The 17,619-nt window shown below is 38.1% G+C and overlaps 1 protein-coding gene and 1 long non-coding RNA gene across 2 annotated transcripts in view; one reads left to right on the top strand and one right to left on the bottom strand.

The window, feature by feature from the left end:
- The window catches only part of DOCK3 (dedicator of cytokinesis 3), a 216,089-nt gene that overhangs the window by 150,287 nt on the left and 48,183 nt on the right, over positions 1-17,619 (top strand). Inside the window, 6 exon segments of the mRNA XM_040568460.1 lie at positions 608-689; positions 7,765-7,935; positions 11,750-11,942; positions 13,239-13,366; positions 14,331-14,477; positions 16,515-16,613. Coding sequence (XP_040424394.1) covers positions 608-689; positions 7,765-7,935; positions 11,750-11,942; positions 13,239-13,366; positions 14,331-14,477; positions 16,515-16,613 — 820 coding nt within the window.
- LOC121075337 lies at positions 9,071-16,608 on the bottom strand. The gene is made up of 3 exons (XR_005822911.1): positions 15,230-16,608; positions 9,598-9,604; positions 9,071-9,082 (listed from the first exon to the last, which is right to left on the bottom strand). It is a non-coding gene; the product is annotated as an uncharacterized LOC121075337 (long non-coding RNA).

Here is a 17,619-nt window from a genome sequence, read left to right on the forward strand (position 1 = left end):
TTAAAGTATCAAAAATACTTTGTCAATGGCAGGCAAAGAACTGCAGGTACTGTTCAACACTAGAAGGCATAGTCATGTTCAGAGGCTGAAAACATGTTCTGCCTTGTGTTAATGATCACTTCTGTTAGGTAAATCAAACTATTTTTGTAGTTCGATGCCTGAAATAAATGTTTTCAACAAAATTCTTTAAACTAGTCCAAATGGTACTGTGCGCTTAGGAAAATATATGAACACATTTTCTTTGTGATCTTAGTTTCTAAAGACTGCTTGCTTAGAGGAAATCTGAAATTTCTTAACAGAAAATAAAAATGTTTTGATTTTAGCTTTGATAAAGGCAAGCAATATAGCTCTTTTTAATAACATCTTTTTAATGTTCCCTTAGTGCATCTCATGGTCTAAGTCAATTACAGAGAAGAAATTATTTTCTGGTTTTGAAATTTAGATAAATGAGTATGTTGTGTAAATTCAATCAGGAGGACAGCTATAGCTGATCTTTGGAATGGACTAAAATGAGAATTTCTTTTATAGATTTCCCCCTGAAACCAAAATATTTGCTGCCTGACTAATTTAAAAATGGTGCTGACTTTTCACTGTTTGTTATTTTCAGAGAACTGATCCGATGTTTGAAGTGGTACATGGACCGTTCAGCTGAGCTTGTACGTCAAGATCACATCCAGGAAGCAATGAGAGTATGTATTTAATACAAGAATTTGTGTGTCTGTTCCATCTGTGACTCCAAAAGAGTTGGGGAAGCTGCATATAAAATTGAGGGTAGTCTGGCACTGATTTCTTAAGCGCTAAACCAATTTACTTTTTTTTTTCCAAAATTTTAATGTTAGAGGGAGATTCACTCTTAAGCAAAAATAAAATGGAAGAACTATGTTGTCTTAACTCCTTTTAAAGCCTTATGGAGGACTTAAGTGGAACTTACGTGGAATATATACGCACCAGTCATACATATGTGGTCTCTGCCTTGCACTTCAAGAAACAGTTATTTCAAATGTATTAGACAGAGGTGCTGTGGATCAAAGATAAGCTTTTTATTTCTGGCTGTGCCACAGTTTCATTTTTTCACTGGTTGAAGTTCTGGAGTGTTTTAAGAAGCAGATAAATGAGCCTTTAACTGGATGGAAATTCTACCAGTTACTGCACAAGACCTGAATCATGGTTCTGTGATGAGAGTATGATACAGACACAGACACAGACACAGATTTCTAGGTTGGAAGAGACCTCAAGATCATCGAGTCCAACCTCCGACCTAACACTAAGCACTCCACTAAACCATATCGCTAAGCTCTACATCTAAACGTCTTTTAAAGACCTCCAGGGATGGTGACTCCACCACCTCCCTGGGCAGCCCGTTCCAATGCTTAATAACCCTTTCGATAAAGAAGTACTTCCTAACATCCAACCTAAAACTCCCCTGTCGCAACTTTCGCCCATTCCCCCTCGTCCTGTCACCAGGCACGTGGGAGAGCAGACCAATCCCCACCTCACTACAGCCTCCTTTAAGGTAACTATAGAGAGCGATAAGGTCGCCCCTGAGCCTCCTCTTCTCCAGGCTGAACAAGCCCAGCTCCCTCAGCCGCTCCTCGTAAGACTTGTTCTCCAGACCCCTCACCAGCTTGGTCGCCCTTCTCTGGACTCGCTCGAGCACCTCCATGTCCTTCCTGTAGCGAGGGGCCCAAAAATCCTGATCTTGCAGGAATGCACAGCATTCTATTACTATGTGAAACATAGGGAATATTTTTGGTGCTAATTACAGAGAATTAAGAGAATAAATAGTGTATTAGTTTTACTATATGTAATTGTAAAAAAGATACTTTGTTAACTATATGAATACATGATTCAAAAATTTCAGGAAGAGGTTTTTCTTTGAGTGATTGTCCATCTGTACCTTCTTACTGTGAGCAGCAGGTTTATGTCCAAACATGTGAGTCTGGGCATTTTTAAAACTAGCAGCAGTGGCAGAGATTTGCACTTTCTTTTTCTCTTTTTCATGTCAGTACAAATAGGTGAAGCATATCACAGCTGAAGTGCACCACACACATAAGCTATTCCTATAACTTCTTCTGATGACCACATGGGAAAGTTAGAGGTTGTTTCTTGTGAATGTCTTTATGCTTGGGTCTTGGCACATATTTCAGATTTTCATTTCTTTTTCTTCCTTCTTGTGATATTTTTGTACTTTATATTGCCTCCTTTGGTCTAATTCAGTCAATATTTTTGAGGAAGTAATTTTTATTTTTTGAGAATAATTGATTGTTTCATTGGAATGATCTGGCATCACTGCTATTACAAGGGTGTTATACCAGTATTTACTTTGTCTTTTGTAGATATTCATGTATTTAGAAACTACTGTATTGCAATACTTTACAGATTCAGGGGCCAAAGATGTCTTCTCAAGAAATTCTGTTGGAACTCTCAAATTTCTCATTCTGTTAGTTTCCACCCTTATCTTTCATTTTTTTTGGATTACAAATAAACCTATTAAAATTGTGAGGTGAGAGGCAGATCCCTAAACGGACTGGCTGCTAGGATGTTCTCACTTCTCCTCCCCCCGTCCCCCCAAACTACTTATCAGTGTGTTATGCAATGCAGCAGATACAGATGTATGATATTGTTCCTATGTGGTGAGCATGTCTTGAACCTCATAGTAGTTCTCTTCAGTGATTGCGACTGTGAATGTTAGGATGTCTTTCAGAAGCTCAGTTATTCAACATACTGTTAGAATACAAAGTAAATTATTTCAAGGATTCCAAGGCAGCTCTTTGCTTACTGGGAATCTCAGGTGTTTGCCTAGACAGTAGCAGTCCCATAAGTGAGCAGGGTCAGTTTGAAGATCGGACAGCCCAAGTCTTTCCAAGCACAGGAATTACAATCACAACCAGAGATTCTGCAGACCTAACCTCTACCATTGAAGCTGCTGTTGTATCTTAAAGTATGCAGTTGCCTTTCCAAGTCTATCTTCGAGGCCCAAATGAAGATATTCATCTTCTCCCACTATAGCCAAGTGATCAATGCCCTTTCTTTCTAAATTTTATTTCAGGCATTTGGAACAAGTTTGTACCAAAACCATTATCACTGCTAGTTTGTCATTACTTGTAGTATATTCTGTTGCTGGGAATTTCTGTGGTCTTCGGTGTCTTCACTATGCTCCTTGCATTAGCGTCTCTTCAACTCATGGAACAGGATAGCTTTCTCTTTGTTTTCCCCTCAGTTAGCTGTTAAATGTAGTACCCTAAAGCAGGTTTTGCAGTATCTCTGCAGTCTCTTTTTTGGCTCTTGACTCCCCATATACATTCGTGGGACATATGCAGATATCTCATAGCATTCTGATTCAGACTTCGGCATTTCTAGACTATTTCTAAACTGGCTTCCCCCCCTCAAGACTTTTTCTCAGAAACTTCTATGAAACCTTGAGGAACAGTAATGCAAGGACTTCTCTAGCTTTGCCAGAACACAGAGCATCTTGTTCCTTGTTTATGGCCCATAACAAACTCCATGAAAGCTGCATCCAGATACCCCTGCCTGTGCCTACATGGGGAGTTCTGTAACAATGTCTTAATGGATTAGCTCCGCGGACAGTTGTACTTTCCCTACTAGTCATGGCAAAACTAGTGAAATATCTCCAGGAGGTGCTCTTTCAACATCATACATCTTCTGGTAGTATAATCACAGGTGGTCTTTGCCTAAATCAAGGAACCCACTAAAAAAGCAAGACTTTTTTTTTTTCCTCAGGAAGTCCCATTAGTGTTCTGGAGCTGAAATATACCATTATTGTTTGGCTTTAAATGAATTAGTGATAAGAAAAAGTTCTGTCTTTGGAAAAGACTGAAGCAATGTTATACTTCCCAGGTGATTTCTTGAAAACACGTATTTTCTGAGCCATACTAGCCAGGGAGATGAGAGATATGAAATTATATTCTCAGCCTGCCTTTTGAGACTGGGAACTCCTCCAAATTGTTTTCTTCACCCTGAATTTCAAAAAGAAATGCCAGTCCGTTGCTTTTAAGACCAATCTGTCTCTGGACTTATTCTTAATTCCCTCATTCAGAAATAATTATCTCATTGGTGATTTACATTTTCTACAGTCTCTTTTTCTAAGAATACTAGAAATTGCTGAGGTAACTATAATTGTTATAAATATATATAAACCCTGCAGTCTGTTTGTGGGACTTGTTCCTTCTTTTATTGTTGATACCTTAAACTTTGCTTTAGGTCTCTTATCTGCTCTCACAAGACTCAAATTGATACCTTCACTTGAATCTCTGCACTTTTTTTTTTTATCTCACTAATGCAGAGTACCTGCTTCTTGCACTTGAAGCAAGTATGCTGTTCTCTGGAAGAAAACATTGCCAGTAGCACGAAGGAGTTTGCTAGCTGCTCTTGAATGGTGAAGTAGATGGTCGCATAGACTACTGCCTGTATTTTATTACGGTGCAGAAGCAGCTTGCAAACATCCTCTTGTTTACTCATAAGAAGGATGTTCTTGTGTTCATGTTTTTCTCACAAGCTCCACTGAGATTGCTTAAAGGCCAACAAAACCAGAGCATCTTTCTTCAGCTGATATTCTAGTTTCTCACTGGGATTTTGCCTGGATGTTGGTGTCTTGTTTGGGGTTGTCCTTTGAGACTTTTGTCTACATATTTATTTCCTTGTATTTTTATGAAGGTGTTTTTTGAAGATTACTTTTATTCACTTTGGTTAGGATGGTGAAAGAGCTTCAGACTTCCAGAACTAGTAATCCTCTTTATGTATACTGTGCATATGATAAGGTTACCTGTTCTACGTAACTCCAGTTTATTTTCTGAAGTAACGTTTAGGTTTCTTGAGTTAGGAAATTAAACTACGCTTTTTCCTAAAGCAGATCTGTACAAGATTGATTCATCTGTTCATACTCTGAACATCAAGTACAGTTTGCCTTTTGTTCAAATTGAACAGACACTTCATATCTATAGATGAGTCCAGGTGTGCAACTGTACTGTCCCCAAGACTGTCCACTGGATGTATGAATATGCTACAGTAAAACCATCAAATATTGTCTGAGTGTAGTTCCTGAAGGCTCAAGTGATACTTGTGGTGTCTCTAAAGAATATATTTATCCACTAGACCTGCAGAAATTTATCTACTGTTTCGCCTGTGTCATCCTAGAAGCTTCTAACTGATGCTGCATTTGTCAGAGTGGTCTTCGGTTTTAGTTGTCCTGGGACATTGCAGCCGAGCACCAGGTAATCTGTGCAAGTTGAGCTGTGCTGCTTCTGTATTCACAGAGTGAACATGCACATGGACAGTCACTCAGAAGAAAGGAAGGTTACTCCTTAGTAAGTGGAAGGTCTGTGAGATGTGTTAGCTATAAGCACATTTCTTTCTCCATTTCTTTTCTCTCCTGGAGTATCACTGGTAAAAGTTAGAGATTATTTAGTTGAGTTGAAGTGAGGTTATGATGCTATTTGTCTATTTCAGTTTTTCTTGAGTCCTCAGGCTGCTGGTCACAAGTGATTGATGTGTGTTTACCTGTTGCGTGACTGCATTTTTTAAGAAAGTTATTTTAATTTATTACTGATTTTCCTTTAGCATCTCCGTTTTTATATCATCCTGATATAATAGAGGGCTTGTTTCTTTTCAGTGCACTTCTACATCTTTAAGGGTCTATATGTGTCATGTCTGTGATTTTGTTAGTAGTAAGATGCAAAGTTATTCCATGTGCTGGTTTGTGCTAACAGGGCTTGGTTTGTGTTTTTATCATCTCAGCCACGTGTCTGTGAACACAGTGAACTCTTCAGTTTATTGTCTTTCATTCTAGGCAGCAGTTTGGTGTCTGTGCTAAGGACGTAGTGTTGCTGAAAGCCTGTCATTCTGCTTCCAACAGAGAATTACGGATTCTCAGACATATGATTCACTGTAAAACATAATCTTCATGTTAAAGCCATGAGTTTTCATGTAAGAATTTGGGTTGCCTATACCAAGCTGGTAAAACTTGACAGCGCTTGACTTGGTGTATTTGGCATTAGCAGCAGAGGTACTTACCTTAAAGAGTGGGCCATTGTGAACCAACTGACCTTTGTCTGACAACTATCCAGAAATACAGGGTGCTATTACCCAGTAAAGTCCTTTGGTGTAAGGAAGCTAAACAGGAAGATGTTTTACTAGAGAAGGATGACAGTGTACTGCCGGGTTACCAAGGTTGCTGTCATTCAAAAAAAAAAAAAAAAAAAAAAAAAAAAAAAAAAAGGCTGTAATTATCAGTGGGATTTTGAAATCTGTGATGGGTTCACAAGGAATTTCAACACTAATGTTCTCTGTCCTTAAATCTGTAGCATTGTAAAGCTTAGAACATAACAGTGCATATTTGTACATTATAGTGTGGTGGTTCAAAGAGAACTATCGTATGGATGCAAAAATTAAATGAGGGCAAACTTTGTTGTTAGAATTACTTTCAGCTTTGAACAAAAATGCAGACAAGAATACTTTTTAGTCAATACAGTGTAATAGTACTAATGTTTCTGCATAAACTCTGATTACTGGAACTCCAGCCTGTTTGTTTCCTGTGCTATCATCCTAAGCACGTGATATCATAAGGATATCAGCCTATATATCATGTCTTAATGCTCTCTTAATGGTATATTACATTGAGCACTAAGGAAAGGAGTGAAGTCTAACTGTCACTGATGTTTAATACATTTCAGTGTTGACACTTGTGTGCACCAAATGATGAAAAAGGCATTCTTCCTGTGTGGAATATTAAATATGCCATCATAGCATCTCTGAGGACTTTTGATAGATTGGCAAGCTTGTTAAAGGCTGCATCAAAAAAGATCTCTTTCTTACTTGACGTGGCTGCCAAATAAATGGAGTACTAAATAATGCCAGTTAAAAAATTTTAGTTGAAGATGTTTAGGTTGTGAATTCAGACTTAATCGAGACAAGTCATAGAGCAAATTTTTTTCTACTACAGATGCACTTTGCCAGCCCTTTAGACTGCAGTGTCTGTCACATGTATAACAGTGTTAAATGCCATCTTCTGTGCAGATGATTCTGCCTCTACTGTGTGCTCTCCAAGTTTCATGTGTGACGATAAAAGAAAGACTCCTTAACTTATTCCAGCTGCAATTAAAAGGATACCCACTTACTGTAGCACAACTGCTGCTTGCTATTTTTGTGGGCTGCCAGAGAACTTCACATGTCACCCTTGTCTTTTATTTCTGCATCTATATTTACTTCTGTTTGTACCTGTAGCTGCCAGAAATAAAGGCAGACCTTGCTGTTGGGTTAATACTGAAAAGTAGATACTTCTTTTTCCGGGTAACACTTCTTCCATTTCACTGACAGTCCACTTACCTTAATCCAGATTAGCAAACTCAAGTAATTAAAGATAAAATTTGAATGAAAACAGGCAAATAGGTTCTTCAGACACAGTTGTCATGCCACATCATGAGAAAACTATAAATCTTGTATCTTTACCAAGATTTTTCTCAGATTATGTAAATTGAATTTATCTACTTGAATTAAATACATACTTGTTATTTTTTGCTAGTGGAACACACCAGTAGCAAAGGTTATAGGTTGGGAAGGAATGCTTGCCTATGAGTAGCTCTTCCTTAACTGAATTATGTAACTTACAAAACCTGTTTTTCTTTCTCTTTTCTAAAGCTTAAGAATTTTGTTATTAATTATGCACCTAAAATCTTTCCTGGTTCTCTTTAAAGTTCCTTTATTTTTCTTTCTCTCTACCTTAATTTCCTTCCTTTCCTGCTCCCTAAGGCCTTGGAATATCTTTTCAAGTTCATTGTCCAATCTCGGATCCTTTACTCCAGAGCTACTTGCGGAATGGAGGAGGAACAGTTCCGCACCAGCATCCAGGAGCTTTTCCAGTCCATCAGATTTGTGCTCAGCTTGGACAGCAGGAGCTCTGAGACACTCATCTTCACACAGGTTTGCTATTTTCTGTACTTTAACTGGCAAACCAGAAGACAGCTGTTTTCTGCACAGGTAGTATATGGGCATGTGCCAGTTAAGTGCAGGTTAGTAGTGTTTTCTTCCTTTAACAAGCTGATGATATTGAAAAACAACATAGTCTTATAAGAGAGCACCACTTCAGATCCAGGTGAACTGAACTGTGGAGTCTCAAGAGAAAAATTAGTAGTCACGCAGGAATACAGTTTCTGCTCCTCACAAAAGTAAACTGTATTGCCAAGTCTCTTGTATGTCTTAGAGTTATCGTAAAGAAATTTTAAATCTTTAATTGTAGTAGGTCAAGTCAGTAATCAAGGTTGTAGAGACATCGCTGTAGAGAAGTTCAGCTGATGTGCTCACAATCAGAAAAACTTAATTCCAGCAGTCTAAAATTAGTTAGAATGATATGCAGTCTGACTGCAAGCATATTGTGATACCTATGCTCACAACTAATACGTTATTTTGAATATGGCCCAGATGCCTTCACTGAGACATCATGTGCCCTTCAGGTACTACTCAAAGTGAGTAAGAATGTTGCAGTGTTTTAATTCATATTTGAAAGATCACTGTACTAAATTACATACTCCTGTGTTCAAAATTTTTAATAGTAATATCAAATATTATGTGTATGCCTCAGCTCAGAGAATCTCAAAGATGGACCACCTAGAACATCCTGGTAATATGAAGGTGATTTGTAATTACTAATTTACTATGTACAGACGTTTTGAACACCTACTGTAATTTGGCAAAGCAGCAGTTACTGTGAATGTCACAACAAAACAGAACAACTCCAGGGGTTAGGGAAGCTGCCAGCAGTGTGATCTCTTTCTTAAGAAGGTGCTCTGAAAGATTTGAGAAGAGCTTCTCTAATCTTTTATTTAATCACCCATTAGCTGGTATAATAAAATGACAAAAACATGAGAAGTCAGAGCACAGATTCTTTCAAGCAAAGTGACAGTGAGTGGGAACAGCATTTTGTGAATGCAGGATGTTTAGGGTTTGTTTGGTTTTTATTTCTGGTGATCACCAGTACAGAGAGAGACTAGATTTGAGGAAGGGGTTATTTTCCCTTTTTCTGTCTTTTTTTTTCTTTCACTGTGGTCTTTCTTGCTATCTTTGCTCTAGACTTGTAATTTGGGAAGCCTGTCCTTGTTTAACCTTTGAAAAGTTTACTATTTTGTTTCCCCCGTGCCACTATCTTGCCCCTTGATCCCAATTGCCCCATAGGCCTCTCAGCCTGGAGGTCAGGTGAGCGGAGCTGGGACATGTGCCCCACAAAAATGTGGTGGTACTTCAAGGCCGTCATTTAATTCTGTAAGTAATGATCCCCAAAACTGCACAAGTATTTCATCATGGATGTTCCCAGTGAATCCTTTTCCCCTACCCCAATCCATCTTTTCCTCCATATAAACTGGAATTTAATGTTTAAGTGGCTGGTACTTTAAAACCAGGAAATGTGGAATGTTTCTGTCATTAATGGAACAACTTAGGGCATCAGCACTTTGAAAATAGAGTACTGATTACATAAATCAAATTGTTCAGGCAGACCAAGGAAATTGTGTACTAGTTCCTGAAAGCTGGACAATTCTTAAATATCTACAGAAATGCTTGAGGCCTTAGTAAACATAATTTTCTTCGCACTTGTCCTCTTATCCAGGCTATTAAAAAGATGTTGGTACAGTTCTTCTCAGCAATGAGATGAAAACTGTTTATGTCCTTACTTCCAGGCAATTAGTTTGACAAGAGTAATGCTCCAGAATATTTTCGGGTGTTGTACAGAAAAGGACCTTTCAAGGAACTGATAAAACAATATAACTGTACCTCAAGATGGCTCCAGAGCTTCCTGAAAAGTTTCCATGCATATCCTTAGATTGCTACTGGATGTCCTAAATCACCATAGAAATCCTCCTGCCTCATAGTAATAGAAATAAGTTTAGGAAAACCGTGAGGATTTGTTGGGCCAGTATTGTAATTTCACTTGCATTATCTCAAAGATAAAGATGATGAATGGATTTGCAGCTGTTATAGCCTTCCAATAGTACCATGAACTATTTAAATGATTCATATTTGTTTATTTTGTTAGTACATTGTATGTATGTAGCAACAAATAGGTGACAACACCCAGGAGGCTATGTGGGTTTTTGTGTAATCTGAATTGATTGTAACAAGACAAGATGTTGAGAGAGATAACAAGCACGAAGAAGAAAGAGGTAAATTTATATTCAGAATAATTTAATGAGCTCTTCAGTGTTTGCTAAGTTAGTTATAAAAATAACTTATATTTTGCTGAAAGACTATTAAATAGGTGTCACAGTTGTTTGAAGGAAAAGATACTTAGAGGAAAGACTTGGCAAAGAAGGAAGCCATATATTGTATGGGATTAGGAGAGGCATTCCAAGTGTTACAACCAGCATGGGAAATGTACAGTAATGTTTATGGAGTGAGAAAACAAATCTGTTCCGCAAGATCACTTTTTCCTCACAGAAGCAAAATGGTAGGTCTTGGGTAGGGCTAAGCTAAACAGAAATCAGCAACCAATTTGACTAAATGTGAACTTCTACAGGAAGGCAGCGTGGTTTGTATGGACAGCTTCAGACAAGTGAGGGGAAAAAGGTGAGAAGCATGCCCAGTGGTGACACTGTGGCCGAGATAGGTGAAAGTAAGAATGCTGAATCAAAATGCTCTGTTTAGGAGGAATTTTTTTACAGAGAGGGTGATCAAGCACTGGAATGGGCTGCACAGGGCAGTGGTGGAGTCCCCATCCCTGGAGGTATTTAGGAGACATGTAGACATGGCACTAAGGGACATGGTTTAGTGATGGGACTCAGTAGGTCAGGTTGATGGTTGGACTTGGTGATCTTGAAGGTCTTCTCCAACCTAGATAATTCTATGATTTTGTAAAAAACAGTATAACAGTTCAAGAAAGCAACCATCAGGGAGTTTAAGTAGTTGTAAGGAAGGAGATAGGGATAGAGCTTGGGTAGGATGTAAAGGAAGAGAAGAATTTTAAGCTTTGGAGGTGAGTGGCAGTTGTTAGGTATGACACCAAGTCCGTGGAACTTGAGAATAGGAGATGCATGGAATTTTATAGTTATGAAGAAATTAATTGAAGTGTGAAACAAGATGAAGAGTTTGATTTGTGTTGTGGTGATATTGTTTCTGCACTCCAGCTTACTGGATAGCTCCAGGTTACTGGAAATATCCACTATTGCAAGAGTCACGTGCACACTTACTTGCATGATGTGATGCTTCTTTCACATGAAATTGCATCCTATCCCTGTTGCAGGGGATTGTGATGTAATATCACATGACAATTATGCTATGGTTAAGGGTCTGTCAACATGTTATTGGGAATATTTTTTAGAGTTCTAACTCTCTTATGCAGTTCCTCAGTACAAAAAAATCAGTACTGAATTCTATAACCAGAAGCCATTTTTACAGTTATTGAAAAAAGTAAATTGATGCAAACGGGCTATTTTTTGTCCTTCTGTACCTTATTTTTTCTGTTTTATAAACCATGTCCTAAAATACAGCCTTTTGCAGGTCTACAGAAACTGTGCTCAGCTTACCATATATATGACTTAGTATTGCAACAGTGCTTGATTTTTGTAGGCATCTTGTGATTTGGTCACTACAAACTTTAGGTATTGCAAAACATTAATGCTAGCCATAGTGCACTATGTAGGAGCTTTTTCCAGACCCTTAATTCAGTTTTACTGTTGTTTCTATTTCACTGCCTTTAGTTGCAGTTACAGAATTCAAAGTTTTCACATTCTTCATTTGGTTTTTACAGGCTGCTTTGCTGAACTCCTTCCCCGCTATCTTTGATGAGCTGTTGCAGATGTTCACTGTGCAGGAAGTAGCAGAGTTTGTGAGGGGTACTCTGGGCAGCATGCCCAGTACAGTGCACATTGGGCAATCAATGGATGTTGTTAAGCTACAATCCATTGCGCGCACTGTTGACAGCCGCCTGTTCTCTTTCTCAGGTAAGACTGTGGTATGAGTCTAAGTTTTGCTGTTAACTAAGAATAAGAACACATTACATTTATTTTGCAGTTGCTTTATTGCAAGCTTAAATAAATAATCTTGGTAATTATCTATCTAGGTGGCATTGTTGTTACAGCACACACACAGTGAATATATGTAAGTTTCCCTATGTTAGAAAATGTTAATAAATTCATCATGGATAAATTGTAGCTACTAAAGGCTGATAAAATTATGTTAACAAATCAAGGCAATTATTAAAACTGCCAAATCTCACTTGATACTTTATATTACTTTTGTATTGCTTATTACTGTAGTTTCAAAGACATGGATAGGAGGATTAACCTACTTTCCAGCAAGCTTATTGTCTGAGAAAGAAACAGGGAGACAATTGCATCAGAAACTCAACACGTTTGTTTAAAAAAAATATATTTAATCTTTACATGACAATACTTGTATAGCTCTACATATTAGTAATTGTTTAAGATGCATTGAATGAATAAGGGTTAAAGACGGAGTCTATTTCATATGTAAAGGTCCAAACAAAAGAAGTTATGAAGATAACAGAGGAAGGTAAAAATACCATAGGGTTTATCTTCCCTGTAGTGAGGAACAGAAGTTAGTGCACTCTGTACTCAATTCCCAGGTCAACAATCTCTCACGTGTTATTTGCCCCTAGGAAAATGAATGTAGTTGCCAAGGTCGTCTTTTGCCTGCCAACCCTGCCTACTCTTCTGGCTGTGTAATTAAAAGCAGATATATTCTCTTTTTCTTGTCTCCTGTATGGTGATGACTTGTTTTCCTTCCATCTCTCCTATCAGTCAGCTTCCTGACGTCCCACTCTTTTTCCTCCTTTTTTCCTGTTTTGGCTACTGTCTTCTGGAGCTGCTCCCTGCTCTTCCTCCTTTAATAAGGTTAAGGTTTGTAAGCCAGCTAAATAAGAAGAATTAGCCAGTTTCCAAGAGGCATATATTGGAGGAGCCCTATTAGCTGTGACAACAGAGCTGAAAATGAAATCAACATCAGCAAGTATCAGTTCACAACTGTTATTTCCAAGCTGAATCAATATTGAAAACATCATGTATACTTCATTTATGAACTTCTGAAACTAGAAGTACCGTTAATTCATTATGTATAGTTCTTGGAAGTGTGTTGTGCTGCGATAGTAGAATTTGCACCAATTAATCAAATATGCTGTTTATCAATAGGCTAATTTGGATACCAAAAGGCTGCTGATGGGGATGGTTGAAGTTCAAGCTTCTTTCAGAAGAACTGTGATATTATTTTCCTTCTTTCAGAGTCCCGGCGTATCCTGCTACCTGTGGTGCTTCACCACATTCACCTTCACCTACGACAGCAGAAGGAGCTACTCATCTGCTCTGGGATTCTCAGTAGTATTTTCTCCATAATCAAGACCAGCTCTTTGGTAATCTGCTGCTTCACTTTTTAATTCCATCACTGACTCAGTAAAATGACGGCTGAGGGATTTCTATAGGTTAATACAGGTTTTTCAAAGATCCTTTTAAAAATGAAATTCTGCTAATTTTCTGTCAGCAGGAGAACATCTGAAATGAGGGTCTGCTTTTGTACGTGTGACTCAGAGCATTCTGGTTACACAGTGTTCTTGCTGTTAGGAGGGGAAAAAGGATATGCATATACCAGGTTTGACACTGTTTAATTTTCTTCATCCAAGCCCAGAACTTAGATGTCAATGGAGTTCAGAACCCTACACAGCTCTAGGACTGGTAGTTCTGCAAGAGACAGTAACTAGCACTTTATGATTCATGTTAAATGAATACTCTGAAATTATCCAATCAATGAAATCACACATACAAATTAGAAATTGCTGCTGAGTTTAAATACCCAGCTTTGATGATCGTAAAACTCTGATCCAAATGGTAACTTGATCATTTAAAACGATGCTCACAAACAGGGTGGTGAAGTTTCCCCACCTGACTCTAAAGGAGGAAGCTCATAATGCTAACTATAAATCATACCAACGAGCTTTCTCAATAACAAATTAAGGCTTTGTGTGAAGGGAATGAAATGAAAGGTACCATGGTAATAAGCTATGTTAATGCTGCCATAGAATAAAGGCTATTGAACATATTTTGATCCCATTTTATTCTAGAGTGCATGCAGGCCTTTGATTATAGTTTTACCTTACGGCTGTGACCCTGAATGTTTCTATCAGAGGGGGAGGAGGTAACACACACTGGCATCATAACAGTATCTGGTATCCGTGATGAATTTGATTGTACTTCTTTGAACCTCCATTATAGAGGCTTCTACCAAAATAAGTGATTGTGGTATGGCTGACTGAACAGAATTCTCTGCCAATGCCATTCTCTCCAGTTTCTAACTGTCTGTTTGCTCACCACTTACTATAGGAGGGAGATGTCGTGGAGGAGGTTGAGATGATGGTGGAAAGCCTCCTGGATGTGCTTTTACAAACTCTGCTTACAATCATGAGTAAATCGCAGTCTCAGGAGGCGGTAAGAGGGCAGCGTTGCCCGCAGTGCACAGCAGAAATCACTGTTAGTAACTAACAATCAGTTTCTATTTCCTGCTTCTTTAACCTTTGGTTCAGTCCCTCACCACCACCTGCACCTCATTATCATCTCTCCTGCATGAATGCCCAGGGCTTTGTCTCTTTTCCTTAATAAGCCACAGATCCATTCCTTCCTCTGTGTGGTAGTGAGGTCTGCAGGAAACAGTAGGGCTAAAAGAAGCTTTTGTGGATTTCCAGGTTATTTTCTTGTTTGCCTTTGCAGCTGTGATTAAGAATTAGTGTTTAGAACTTGAGACATGCTAACTGGGTAGCTGCCTAGGGCTTCACCCCTAAATAGGAATTGCCAAGGGCAATATGAGCATCAGGCTCTGATTCCTAAGTCTGAGAACACCACAATTTCCAATGGACAAGTCCCTTAACACCCTGGAGATCTTCTGTTCAGGTTCACTGATTATTTCATGCAAATGAAACACAACGTGCTTTTGAAAAAGAAATTAGCAGAACCTAAGTCAAGCGAGCTGTTGAGCTTGGTGGGAGAAGAGGGAAAAGCCACCACTTCGTCTAGGCTGTCAGCTTAAGCCTATGGGAAGAAATTTTTTCCTTAGTGCAACAAGAGAAAAGGAACAAAATTACTGATCTGCTTTCATCTTCTGTATTCGTTACCCTTTCTATACTATCCTATTCTGGTCTATTTTTGCTTAGGAGAGTCTCTAATGCAGCTTTTCCACTATGTATTATGTTATGGTGTTGTCCAGGACATCCTTTTTTTTTTTACACTTGCTTTTTTTTTTTTTTTTTATCAAAAGGCTGAAACCTTAGAGATGCTGGGGGGACAAGTGTACACTAAGGTACACTTTTCACATAAATGAAAAGATGGTGTCTTTCTATGGTAGCTCAAAGGAACTAATAAATGGTAGAATCCTAATAAAGAACAAGGCATTTCATAGTTCTTAAAATGTCCAGTAACATCTCAGCTTCCTTTTACTTCTGCCATTTGACTTACCATTATTTATCACATACCACCTCACATACAAGAGCACACTATTTTTCCCAATGAAGTTCATCCCTATGAAGTTTATTGGAACAACATATGTCAAAGCTTCTGTGTTGGTGCTTGAGCCAATTTTAAAAAATAAAAATGGAAGGGAAAGTCACAGTTATAAAAACCCATCATATTTGTTCCTGAATGTGTATTTTACAGCACAGTGATGTGTGTAATCTTTTTAGATACTGATTAGAAAGTAGTTTGTATGTTTTGCAAAGGATTGGCAGACAAAAGACATACTCCTTACCTTCTTGCCACTGCCACGCTTATTATCTTGGACAAATTGCTTAACTTCTCTGTGCTTTACTTTCAGATGTGTAGAATGGGGGAGCCCATCTTTGGAAAACATTTTGGGATACTGTGGTAACTGGTTAGGGTGCATATGCTTTGCAGGCCAGAAATGTAATTGTAGCTCATGTAGGCTTACCCAAGCTATGTTCAGAGTATCTTAATGGAATACTATTAATATTGTAGCTATGACGGCATGTAATTTGGTGAACACTAATCAGCCAAATATTTACAAGATTCCAGACACCTTTCGTAGCCCATACTGATCCCATGCTGTTATCGCTATACTGTTTTCAGTATATCAGCCAATTAGTTTAAAATATTCCTGGTATGTCTGCATGAGCAACAGTCCCACCTTTGTTAGCATAGTATATTGAGTATAAAGTAACCGAGAAGGTGACTGTCAAAAACTGCATGCTTGGAGGGAGATTCGTTAATGTCTGTAATAGTAATTACAAATTATTTTTGTTTAGACTACAACACTTGCTAAGTCTTTTAAAAATGGCATCTGTGGGAGAGCCTGTAAAAGGTGTATTCCTGTATATTAACAGTAATTCAAGAACTGTTAACTGTTAATGCAGTATTTTTAATTTCTGTGCATGTCAGCTTTCCTTTCATAGGCATTGGGGCCATTTCAGACCCCTCCCTTTATACCTTACCCTAGGTTGAGTTTTATATTTATGAAATTTCAGATTGTCTGAACTAAATAATTTCTTATCTTGTCAACAGGGAGAATATGTGTCCTGTCTTTTATCTTTGCTCCGTCAGATGTCAGACACTCATTTCCAGCACTTACTGGACAACTTCCAAAGCAAGGATGAACTAAAGGTACAACAGAACATCTTGTGTGTAGGGTCCTTCACTCCGGATGAGAGAGAAGAGGGGAATCCCTCCAGCATTACTTGCTCTGCTAATTGTTCCCATTCATTGGCACTCTACTTTTATAGACCTTTCTTTCCTTCTTATGGTAATAGTTGCTACGTTATAAGAGCATTTAATAATTGACACTGAACTATCTTGATAAACAAGAGCAAATAAAAACCAAAGATGGGTATTATCAGCCATAGAAGCTTATCATTGTTGTACAATGTAGAACATAGAGGAGCAAGTTTTTTAATCGCATGAATGTAGTCAGTTGTACTATAGTATATTACCAGATGTGAAATACACATTAATGTTTACTTACAAAGTGTTGAAATTCATTTTATGCCAGAGCAGTGTTTCAAGCCTTTTTTGGGATACAAATATCTCTAGCAGATGAAATCTTTCTTGGGTAAGCAGTAATCTTACTAATTCTCTTGCCGAACCCTCCTAAATTTGCAAACATTAACTTGAATTATGGCTATCCGTGAACAGACGATGGCTGGTAAGGGACCAACAGACCTCTCTGTTGGCTTTTTTTTTTTTGTCACCGTCATTTTGAAATGGCACATCTCAAAACAGCAGAAACTGACTTTTTATCTCAGCTTTCATAGGAAAGAGGAGTATCTCAGACAACAGTCTATTAAAGAGGCAAAATAATTTTGTAAATAAAGACAAGATTTTATATAACATGCTTTTGATTAGTATGATACTTGATAAAATAGGGACAATGAGAAGAGTGTAATGTGGCAGGAACTTAAGTTGCCTTAACAAATGAGACGGAGAAGTCTGAATAGGCTTTGGCTTCTAGGTGTTTCATGCACATGCAGGGAGGCTGAATAAATTGGGGAAGTAAATTTGGGATGATGGAATTCTCACCTGTAGGTTGCAGGGTTCAATGCATCTCAGATTGATAGTTACTTGAGATTAATACCTTTCAGACAGTTGCTTCTAGGAAAATGATTTGGTATAT

This window comes from Cygnus olor, chromosome 10, assembly GCF_009769625.2.
Source record: "Cygnus olor isolate bCygOlo1 chromosome 10, bCygOlo1.pri.v2, whole genome shotgun sequence".
In the NCBI taxonomy this organism is placed as follows: Eukaryota; Metazoa; Chordata; class Aves; order Anseriformes; family Anatidae; genus Cygnus; species Cygnus olor.